Source organism: Natator depressus, chromosome 2 (assembly GCF_965152275.1).
Source record: "Natator depressus isolate rNatDep1 chromosome 2, rNatDep2.hap1, whole genome shotgun sequence".
NCBI classification, from domain to species: domain Eukaryota; kingdom Metazoa; phylum Chordata; order Testudines; family Cheloniidae; genus Natator; species Natator depressus.
Genome location: NC_134235.1, coordinates 37,846 through 49,627, shown reverse-complemented (window position 1 = coordinate 49,627; position 11,782 = coordinate 37,846). Strand labels below are relative to the sequence as shown.

The 11,782-nt window shown below is 47.6% G+C and overlaps 1 protein-coding gene across 5 annotated transcripts in view; it reads left to right on the top strand.

Annotated features, from left to right (window-relative positions):
* The first annotated feature begins 260 nt into the window (after positions 1-260).
* Positions 261-11,782, top strand: part of LOC141981979 (uncharacterized) — a 33,095-nt gene continuing 21,573 nt past the window's right edge. For 2 of the 5 annotated variants that reach the window (XM_074943594.1, XM_074943592.1), the window contains exons 1-3: positions 261-620; positions 5,515-5,582; positions 6,282-6,408. In XM_074943594.1, coding sequence (XP_074799695.1) covers positions 5,559-5,582; positions 6,282-6,408 — 151 coding nt within the window. In that variant the 5' untranslated portion in view covers positions 261-620; positions 5,515-5,558. Of the gene's footprint in view, positions 621-914; positions 998-5,514; positions 5,583-6,281; positions 6,409-7,284; positions 7,423-11,782 lie in introns of those variants that run through there. The other 3 variants (XM_074943593.1, XM_074943595.1, XM_074943596.1) reach the window with 3 other exon arrangements.

The window sequence follows — 11,782 nt, the reverse complement described above, 5'->3', positions numbered from 1 at the left end:
CTCGCCTCTCCGAGGAGGACGGGTGGGCTGGGGAGCAGGGCTGTGCTCTGCGGGGGGCCGGGGTGCTACGAGGAGGGTGGATTGATGGGGGCTGGGCCAAGCCCAGAACCCTCCCATATCTGGGCTGCGGAGGACGGAAGCGCACCAGTGTAGGTTGCGCGGTGTCGCTCTGACGCTCTTTATACCGGAAGTGACGCAATCCGCTGCCCCAGCGACGGGCGCTCACGTCCTGCAAGAAGCGGAAGTGACGCATTTGCCCACCTCCCTTCTCTGGGCACCCTTAGCCTTCTACTGGCTGAGGGGTAGCGGGCGCATCAGGCTGCCACCTCCCTCGTCCGTCCCTGATTGGCGGCCGCTCGTCTTGCTGCCTGGCGCGGGCTCGGGTAGCTCCTGACGGGGCCGGGGGAACAAAGAGGAGACACGGGGTAGGCCGCGCCGCCGGCTCCAGGGTGAGCTGGGAGCCGGAGCCCGAGCTGAGCCGCCGCCGCCGCTGCCACCACGGTGGGGCTGTGCCAGGAGAGAGCTTCCCTGGAGTTCTGTCTGTGCCCAGCCCGGGCGGGCTTTCCCCGGCTGGAGCCAGCCCCAGGCTCTGCCGCCCCAGTCCCGAGCCGAGACACCAGGTGAGGGAGAGATCTCGGAGCCAGCGCAGGGGCGGGCCGGGAAGAGCCTCTGCACAAAGGCTCCGGGAGCCGCCGGTCTCACCCCCTGGGGATCTGCTCCCGAGTGGGGAGCGCGCCTGGGCTGGAGGGGGCTGCGCAGCCCTCACGCGGCCTCCGGCTCGGTCAGGATCTGCCCCAGAGGCAAAACGGGGGGTTCCGGTGGTGAAAGGGCAGGGGCGGGGCCCAGTGCGGTTTCCCCTCTGCGTGTCTGGAGTGGGAGGGGTCCGGCCCAGGCGGGATGGAAAATCACCCGGAGATGGAGGGCGAGGAAGGACGGCGTGAAATGTGCTGGACTGAACTGTCTCTGCAGCCAGGGGTCTCCAGGGGCAGACGAGCAGGTGACACAGTGAGGGGGATTAATGAAATCCTCTCTGATTTCACCACTTCCCTCTCAAATAGTGACAACGTGCTCCCGCATTTCTCCCTAACTGTCACCAATGGATATAAAATCCATGTAGATTTCTCTTCTTTTCTATCAAATTATTGACCCTTTCTCTAGTCTCCTCCTCAGATTTTGCCTCATTTTCTCTCTAACTCTCCAATGTCAATTTTAACTCTCCTCTAATTTGGGATATTTTTCCATCCATTTGATGTGCTGCAAATTGTCCATCTTTAGGTGGGAAATTGTTCCCCTGAGTCATGCAGCAAATGGGAAGGAGGTTAATGGGTATAGCCTGGACAGCACTAAGACATGGCTACCTCTGGGGTGGGGTGGGGTGGGATGGGATGACCGTTCTCTGCCAGCAACAAGGCATGAAAGGGCACAGGAGAAGAAAGCAGGAAGAAGTGTCCCCAGTGGAGACTGTCCAGTCCCAGGTTACACAGTCCCAGCTACTGACCCCCAACTGCCCAACACAGCTCTCCCCCCCCCCCCCCACCATCAGCTGCCAGTTACATGTCCACCTCTTCTGCTGGCCCCTCCCCACTGCCAGGGAGTCTTCCTGTTCCACACACCTATCACTTGCTCTCTTAAAGCAGCTTCCCAAATGCCTCCCTGCTGCCCATGTGAATGGTGTGTGTGGGCAGGAGACTTACTGTCTGTTTCTTGAATTTCCATACACAGTCCCTTCAAACTGTCCCACTACTCTCACTTATTTAAATCAGTATAAAATCCTTTCAGCTCTTGGTGGTTTTCTCTCATTATCTATTTTTTTTCCTATTTCCTCTCCAATTCTCAAAGATTGATATATTCTCATCTAGAATACTGTGTGCAGTTCTGGTCTCCCATGTTTAAAAAAGATGAAATCAAACTGGAAGAGGTACAGAGAAGAGCTACTAGGATGATCCGAGGAATGGAAAACCTGTCTTATGAAGGAGACTCAAGGAGCTTGGCTTGTTTAGCCTAACCAAAAGAAGGCTGAGGGGAGATACGATTGCTCTCTATAAATATATCAGAGGGGTAAATACCAGGGAGGGAGAGGAATTATTTAAGCTCAGTACCAATATGGACACAAGAACAAATGGATATAAACTGGCCATCGGGAAGTTTAGACTTGAAATTAGATGAAGGTTTCTAACCATCAGAAGAGTGAAGTTCTGGAACAGCCTTCCAAGGGAAGTAGTGGGGACAAAAGACCTATCTGGTTTCAAGGTTAAACTCGATAAGTTTATGGAAGGGATGGTATGATGGGATAACATGATTTTGGCAATTAATTGATCTTTAACTATTCATGGTAAATAGGCCCAATGGCCTGTGATGGGATGTTAGATGGGGTGGGATCTGAGTTACTACAGAGAATTTTTTCCTGGGTATCTGGCTGGTGAGTCTTGCCCACATGCTCAGGGTTCAGCTGATTGCCATATATGGGGTCGAGAAGGAATTTTCCTCCAGGGCAGATTGGCAAAGACCCTGGGGGTTTATCTCCTTCCTTTGTAGCTTGGGGCACGGCTCACTTGCTGGAGGATTCTCTGCAACTTGAAGTCTTTAAACCATGACTTGAGGAATTCAGTAGCTCAGAAATAGGTGAGGTTTATTGCAAGAGTGGGTGGGTGAGATTCTGTGGCCTGCATTGTGCAGGAGGTCAGACTAGATGATGATAATGATCTCTTCTGACCTTAATATCTATGAATCTATGAAAAAAATATATATATACTGTGTGCAGTGCTGTAGTAGCCATGGTGGTCCCAGGATATTAGAGGCTGCCCCCTTGATTTATATACAAACTTTTGGTGTTATTCTCCATCCCATTCCTCATGAATCCGAATATTAACTTTTTTGCGGCAGCTGTGCACTGAGTGCAGTTTTTCGTTGAGCTCTTTACAGCAACATGTAGGTCCCTTTCTTGAATTGATAGTTAATTTACAACCCAGTAAGGTGTATCAGGAGTGTTAGAGAGCTTATTCCTTCACTCTCCCACTTCCCTGGTCCTTCTCGCATGAACAGAGAGCAACAATACCCGAAGTCGGAAGGTGCAAACAATTCGATGTTTATTGGGGTGAATTTCCAGTAAGCTTAAATCCAAGTTCCTTTTTCCTTATTTTCGAATCCCAACTTACTTCCTGTTTGCCCCTAATTTATATAGTAATATTCTTAGCTATACGTTAATCAATCATTCTACTGAAATTTACCTAACCAGTCCTAACATTATGTAACATGATTAGCTAACCAATTATATCTCACCACCTTAATTAGTTTACACCCAGCAAAATTAATTATACAGCAGACAGAATGACAGAACCAGACAGAGATCATGCAAATAAACAATAGCAAAGTGGGAACTGTCATAAATATAAAGGGAAGGGTAAATCCCTTTAAAATCCCTCCTGGCCAGAGGAAAAATCCTATCACCTGTAAAGGGTTAAGAAGTTAGGATAACCTCGCTGGCACCTGACCTAAATGACCAATGAGGAGACAAGATACTTTCAAAAGCTGGGGGGAGGGAAAAACAAAGGGTCTGTCTGTGTGATGCTTTTGCCGGGGACAGAACAGGAATGGAGTCTTAGAACTTAGTGAGTAATCTAGCTAGATATGCGTTAGATTATGATTTCTCTAAATGGCTGAGAAATTAAGTTGTGCTGAATAGAATGAATATTCTTGTCTGTGTGTCTTTTTGTAACTTAAGGTTTTGCCTAGAGGGATTCTCTATGTTATGAATCTAATTACCCTGTAAGGTATTTACCATCCTGATTTTACAGAAGTGATTCTTTTTTACTTTTTACTACTTCTATTAAAATCCTTCTTTTCAGAAACTAAATGCTTTTTTCCTTGTTCTTAAGATCCAAGGGTTTGGGTCTGTGGTCACCTATGTGCATTGGTAAGGATTTTTACCAAACCTTCCCCAGGAAATGGGGTGCAAGGGTTGGGAGGATTTTGCGGGGGAAAGATGTCTCCAAACAACGCTTTCCTAATAAAAATAAACCCAGATAAACGTTTGGTGGTGGCAGTGGAAGTCCAAGGGCAAAGGGTAAAATAGTTTGTACCTTGGGGAAGTTTTAACCTAAGCTGGTAAAAGTAAGCTTAGGAGGTTTTCATGCAGGTCCCCACATCTGTACCCTAGAGTTCAGAGTGGGGAAGGAACCTTGACAGGAACTATAATGACAAAACAATACAGAAGTGAGGATTTCACAACTACGTCTATAAAGACATAAGGGTTTCCCAGCTGTGTCTATTGATAAGTGAGTTCCTACCAGACAGAAAACTATCAAACTAAATTTCCTTTTACATGTTCTAGGCTCTTCCCTTTCTCTGGAGGTGATAGATCAGATCACCTTCCTAACAGCCACATATTGACTAGTTTGGAATGTGAGGATGTGACCGTACGCTTCCCAGCTTATGGCTGACTCTGCTGCTTAGCCAAAGGCATTGGCCTAAGAACAGGGCCTCAGACTAGCACAGTGAGAGAAGGCCCTTACACAGTTTCTTTCTTGTATACCTCTATTGCTGAAGCAATTTGTTGGGAGCAGGAGGGTTGCAGAAAGCAGGCTTGTCTCCCACCGCATGCCTATTCTGAGCGGCGGAACAGGTTGTTGATAGACGCCTTCACTTCACAGGAATCTCCCTCAGAAATCTCCAGGAAACTCTCTTGGAGATACTGGGTAATCCACTGTTGCAGGTTCCTTGGCAGAGCTGCTTTGTTTCTTGCCGCATTAACGGTAACTTTCCCAGGCCACTGTGCCGTCATGGGGGAACCATTGCTGCACACAGGCGAGCTGCATAGGGGCCAGAGCGGAAGCTACAGGCTTGGAGAAGACCCTGATTCCCTGCTCACCCTCAGCAGCGAGATATCTTCCATAATGATAACATCCTGTGGAAAGTAAGGGGACAGGAATGATTATCAGTGCCCCGCCCCCATCTTGTTGTACTTGGAAAATGAAAACTTTTAATCCAACATGCTGGCTCTCCCCAAGAGCCACATGCCCAGTGTACAGCATGGTCTGGGAAGAGTGATTTACCCTGCCCCTGTGGCTACTCAGCATTTTGGGAGTCTTGTGGCTCATGTGCTTGCCTGGGGTCAGCCAGTTAGTGCAATTATATTATGCAATTATGTTAAACCCACTTACTGCATCATGTGCACCGGTCACCTCCTAGCATTACAAGCACTGCAATCTCGAGCATAGCATCAAATATTAGTGGCTTTCAGCTTCAGGTTGCTGCCTCAAGGCATCCCTGATCCTTATGGCCCCGCGTTGTGCCCCTCTAATAGCCCTGGTCTCCGGCTGTTCAAACTCAGCCTCCAGGTGTTGAGCCTCTGCGGTCCAGCCCTGAGTGAAGCTTTCACCCTTCTGTGATGTTATTGACATAAACTGTGACTGTATAGATCATTGTTGCAACCACTGTGGCGCAGAATTCCTCTAGGAGTAAAGAGCCTGGGGGGAATTGTGATGTAACATTACTGTCCTCTTTTTGCCCTGACAGGCTGAAGCGTTACATCCCATCCTTCTGGAGGACAGGGAAGGGAAATGGCTGCAGTGAAACCAGTTCAGGTAGGGATTATCAGGGAGTTTCTGGTGGGTTCCTGTTGGATGGAGAAAGGCAGTAAATACATAGGAGGCGGGTGCTTCTGCAGGGTGTAACTTGGTCTGGAGGTGGGAAGGGGCAGGAAATACACAGGATGGAGAAAGGGAGTGGGACAGGGTGTGACAAACCTGCTGGGATTTGTTTACTGTGGTGCCTAGATTCTAGGAATGCACCCATGGAGTTAGTGGAAATTTCCTAACTTGTGGAACAGGAAACAACCCCCCTCAACTGGGCTGGGAAAATTCCCAAGTGCTGGAGCCTGAACCTACTAGCTAGAGGATGCTATGAGATATGAAGGGGCACCCACCATTGCAGCCTAGGGAAGACTCCTATCCCATCCCGCTGCTGGCACTGGGGAGGGTGTTGGGATTCCTGCCAGGGAGTTGTCCCTGCGCCCTGCTGGGGACTCCATCTCCTGTATCAACCTCTGGCTAGTAGGTGAGTGATGTATGTGAAGACCCCTGCCCCCTCTATCTGCTGGGAGTGGTGAAGGGCTCTCTTTCTCCCCTCACCTTGATGCTTCCTGGCTGCTCTGATGGGGTGGGGGTGGGACTCTGCTGACTGTCCACCTTCCAGAACTCCTATGTGATCGGCCCTCCGCCCCTGTGAATAGTGGGGTTGTCACTGGGGAGCCGGTACTGAGGGGGTGGCTCTTGCTCTTTCAGGGGCCAGTGAGCTTTGAGGAGGTGGCTGTGTATTTCATCAAGGAAGAGTGGGCTCTGCTGGACCCTGCTCAGAGAGTTCTCTACAGGCAAGTCATGCAGGAGAACTATGATAATTTGACCTCACTGGGTAAGGATTCCTGTTCCCTTGATTATTAGACGAGGAAATGAAGAGTTAAGATTCACAACACCCCACAATGCAACCTCAACTCTGCCTTGTTTCTGCAACACCCCGACAGGCCAATGACACACACATGAGCACTCTACCATCCCCTCCCACAGAACACTTTGGGAACAGCGCACGGGAGCAGGATAGCACAAAGTCTAACACCTTCTCTTTGCTAAGGCAAAACTTGGGGTAGGTCCGGTGTAGGGAACAGAAGCTACCTACACCTGGCCTGCACTCAAACACTGAGCCTACTGCATACAATCCATCTCAGACTTTCATAACGTTACCACCCCTTTACCCGTGCACTGAGGATTCCTTCTGAGTCATTGCTTTCAGTTACCCCTCACTGAGCCCTGTATGCCACCAGACTGCTGACAATCCCCATGGCAAGATGTGACGAAGTGGGGGTTTTATTAGTCTGGCTATGTTGCATGTGAGTCTTACTGTCCTGTACTAATACTGTGTGGACTGCACCAATACTTAGGTGGTGGGAATTGGGTGTGAGATTTTTGCTGAGGCTCTCGGGGCAGGTGAGACTGCCCAGCTATTTGCAGCTATGTAACCTGAGACCCAGGAGGGGGGTGCGACCAGCTGACACCTTTGGCCCAGGAAGTGAGGCAATGAAAAGGAGGAGGGGCATGAAGGGGGTGTCGGAGGTGAGGTGGCTGGAGGTTGGCAGTCTGCTTGGGGGAACTGGAAGAGGGGGAATCCAGGGTGTCTGGCCCAGGATTCCCAAGATGGACTTGGCTGAAAGTCACTGATGTCTGTAATAACAAGCTTTGTTCTATGCTGTGGTCCTGTCTAAAAATAAACCTTCTCTTTTACGCTGGCTGAGAGTCATGTCTGACTGCGGAATTGGGGTGCAGGGCCCCCTGGCTTCCCCAGGAGCCATGCTGGTGCAGACTCGCTGTGGGAAGTGCACGGTGTGAAAAGGGGATGCTGAATGCTCCAAGGTCAGCCCCAGGAAGGCCGAAGGTGTGTAAGCTTCTTGCCCCGGAGACCATATGCTCAGAGAGAGGAGGCTCCCCCAGAGTCATAGAATCATAGAATATCAGGGTTGGAAGGGACCTCAGGAGGTCATCTAGTCCAACCTCCTGCTCAAAGCAGTCCTAATTGGCTTCATATGAAGTAGTTCCAAAGCATCGCCTGGTGACTCCGTGACACAAGAACACACACTTGTCACTTTTTATTAACACAATCTACAACGCTCAGCACTGAAATGAGGAATACCTGTTCCGTCTGGTTTCACATGCACCTCTCTATGGATCACAGTCACAGCTCTGCCAAGCTGCTCCAACTTATCCTTCCACCATTCATTTAAAGCTACAGCTGAAGTGCATGCGGATAAATGCTGGTATTCAAATCTGAGGAACACAACATGTAATGGCATGTGCTTAGTCCTTACTCCTATTGATTAATACATTTTGAGGCCATGGTGTTTCATCCAGTTACCATTATAGTGAGCTGAATACCTTGTGTTTGACGAAAACATTTTCCTGAAAGGCATCAGCCTTGACTTGAAGACTGCAAGAGATGGAAAATTTGCCACTCCCCTGCATAGTTTTTTAACCTTTGCACCACGCTTCCTGACTGAATCCCAGTGACATTTGTGTGCTCCAGGGTTAGGGGAAATGGGCAGAGTTAAGGTTGTGTTGCAGGGGTGTCATGTAGTTTAGTTTATTTCCTGGTTTTCAGAGGCTTTATCTTTTGCCAACATCCATATGCTGGAATGGCATGAGGCAGCACCAGGCAACTTTAACTCTGCTTTGAAGTACTTTATGGGCGTTTAATTTCCTTGATTTTCTTTTTAATGGACTTGTTTGCCTCTATAACTCTTTCTACACTAGAGCTTTTGCCAGCAATTTTTGTCAGGTAGGGATGTGATTTTTCACATTGCTAATTGCCAGAGCTATGCTGGCAAAACTTTTAAGTAGCAACCAGTCCAATACCTCGATGTAGATTTTAAAGCACTTCAAAATATTGCTCTTAACACAGATTTTGATATCATCAAAAATTCCAAGAAGAACTCCTGCAGAAAGTGAGGAAAAATCCACAACATGCTTTGTCTGAATGTTGTCAGTGATAAGGCTCAGAGTCAAATGCATGTAGCTCAGGTTCAGTGGCCACAGCATGTCCTCTTGAGCCAACCAATTACTGTGAGGGTAGATTCCTGGAAATTCCTGCTGTTAAAAGAGCATTAGTCTTGCTGCACATGTGAATTTCAGTCTCTTGGACTCATCATTTGAAGATGGTGTAGGGAGGAGGGTTTTAGGTTTATTAGGAACTGGGGTACATCTGGGCAAAGGAAAAGCCTATATAGGAAGTGTGGGCTCCATCTGAACCTCAGTGGATCCAGATTTCTGACCTGTAAAATTAAAAAGTTCATAGAGGAGATTTAAACTAATGGCTGGGGGAAAGGCAACACATGATTCAGACTGAGACCGATCCTTTGGGTGAGGATCACTTAATGGGGGTTCTTTACTAGGATATAGAGAGGAGGGACTAGAAGTTGATTAAGTAAAGAAAGGGGGAAAAAATACATAGGCAGGAGTTGTAGACCAAGCTGGATGAGCAAGCACCTTAGAGAGGTGATTAAGAAAAAGCAGAAAGCCTACAGGGAGTGGAAGATGGGAGCAATTAGCAAGGAAAGCTACCTTATTGAGGTCAGAACATGTAGGGATAAAGTGAGACAGGCCACAAGCCATGTAGAGTTGGACCTTGCAAAGGGAATTAAAACCAATAGTAAAAGGTTCTATAGCTGTCTAAATATCAAGAAAACAAAGAAAGAGGTGGGACGGCTAAACACTGAGGATGGAGGTTAAGGATAATCTAGGCGTGGCCCAATATCTAAACAAATACTTTGCCTCAGTCTTTAATGAGGAGCTTAGGGATAATGGTAGGACGACAAATAGGAATGAGGATATGGAGGTAGATATTACCAAGGTACCGAGGTAGAAGCCAAACTTGAACAGCTTAATGGGACTAAATTGGGGGGCCCAGATAATCTTCATCCAAGAATATTAAAGGAACTGGCACATGAAATTGCAAGCCAATTAGCAAAAAATTTTAATGAATCTGTAAACTCAGGAATTGTACCATATGACTGGAGAATTGCTAACATAGTTCCTATTTTTAAGAAAGGAAAAAAAGTGATCCGGGTAACTACAGGCCTGTTAGTTTGACATCTGTAGTATGCAAGGTCTTGGAAAAAATTTTGAAGGAGAAAGTAGTTAAGGACATTGAGGTCAATGGTAATTGGGACAAAATATAACATGGTTTTACAAAAGGTAGATCGTGTCAAACCAACCTGATCACCTTCTTTGAGAAGGTAACAGATTTTTTAGACATAGGGAATGCAGTGGATCTAATTTACCTAGATTTCAGTAAGGCATTTAATATGGTTCCACATGGGGAATTATTAGCTAAATTGGAAAAGATGGGGATCAATATGAAAATTGAAAGGTGAATAAGGAACTGGTTAACAGGGAGACTACAGTGGGTCACACTGAACGGTGAACTGTCAAGATGGAAGGAGGTTACTAGTGGAGTTCCTCAGGGATCAGTTTTGGGACCAATCTTATTTAATCTTTTTATTACTGACCTTGGCACAAAAAGCAGGAATGTGCTAATAAAGTTTGTGGATGACTGTGATGAAGCGGGACTGTTCTTAATGTTTCCTCTGAATATTGTGGGGGTGCCTCAATTTCCCCTATGCAGTTCTTAAGTATCTAGGTGGTGGGATAAGGGTGTATGATCATTGCAGAGCCCTGGAGGGCAGGTGTGTACAGGGGTCTGGACACAGAGAATTGCCGACACCCTGTTTCCTGGCAACTGATGGCCTGGCCCTTCCCCCCTGCAAGGTGAGAGCTAAAGGGTTGGAGAACAAAGGAATCAGGTGACCTCCTGGCCCGGGAAAGGGACAAAGCCCAGGGGAGGAGGGGCTGGGGGGAGTTTCAGTTTGGGGCTGGCTGGGGACATGGAGTGAAGTGCAGACCTGGTTGTCTGGCTCACTGCCCCCCAAAATGGACCCAGCTGAGGGGTCCTGTTCTCTGCACCTACAAGCTCTGTGTTAGACTGTGTTCCTGTTGTCTAATAAACCTTCTGTTTTACTGGCTGGCTGAGAGTCACGTCTGACTGCGGAGTTGGGGGGCAGGACCCTCTGGCTTCCCCAGGACCCCGCCTGGGCGGACTTGCTGTGGGAAGCGCATGGAGGGACAGAGGATGCTGAATGCTCCGAGGTCAGACCCAGGAAGGCGGAGGTTATGTGAGCTGTGTGTCCTGAAGACAGTCTGCTCACAGAAAGGAGACTTCCCCAGAGTCCTGACTGGCTTTGTAGGGAGCAGTTCCAGAGCATTGCCCGGAGACTCCATGACAACTGACACAAGGCTGGGAGGTATTGCCAATACAGAGAAGGACCGGGATATCATACAGGAAGATCTGGATGACCTTGTAAACTGGAGTAATAGTAATAGGATGAAATTTAATAATGAAAGTGCAAGGTCATGCATTTAGGGATCAATAACAAGTATTTTGGTTATAAACTGGGGCCGCATCATTGGAAGTAACAGAGGTGGAGAAGGACCTCGGAGTATTGGTTGATCACAGGATAACTATGAGCTGCCAATGTGATATGGCCATGCAAAAGCTAATGCAGTCTTGGGATGTGTCAAGGTTCCTTCCCCACTCTGAACTCTAGGGTACAGATGTGGGGACCTACATGAAAGACCCTCTAAGCTTATTCTTACCAGCTTAGGTTAAAAACTTCCTCAAGGTACAAACTTTGCCTTGTCCTTGAACCCTATGCTGCCCCCACCAAGCGTGTTAAACAAAGAACACAGAAAGAGCCCACTTGGAGAGGTCTTCCCCCTAAAAAATATCCCGCCAAGCCCTACACCCCCTTTCCTGGGGAAGGCTTGATAAAAATCCTCACCAATTTGCATAGGTGAACACAGACCTAAACCCTTGGATCTTAAGAACAATGGAAAAACAATCAGGTTCTTAAAAGAAGAATTTTAATTAAAGAAAAAGTAAAAGAATCACCTCTAAAATCAGGATGGTAAATACCTTACAGGGTAATCAGATTCAAAACATAGAGAATCCCTCTAGGCAAAACCTTACGTTACAAAAAGACACAAAAACAGGAATATACATTCCATTCAGCACAGCTATTTTACCAGCCATTAAACAAAAGGAAATCTAATGCATTTCTAGCTAGATTACTTACTAACTTAAGGAGTTATGAAGAGCATTCCTGATCTGTTCCTGGCAAAAGCATCACCCAGACAGACAGACCCTTTGTTTCTCTCTCCACCCCTGGCTTTGAAAGTATCTTGTC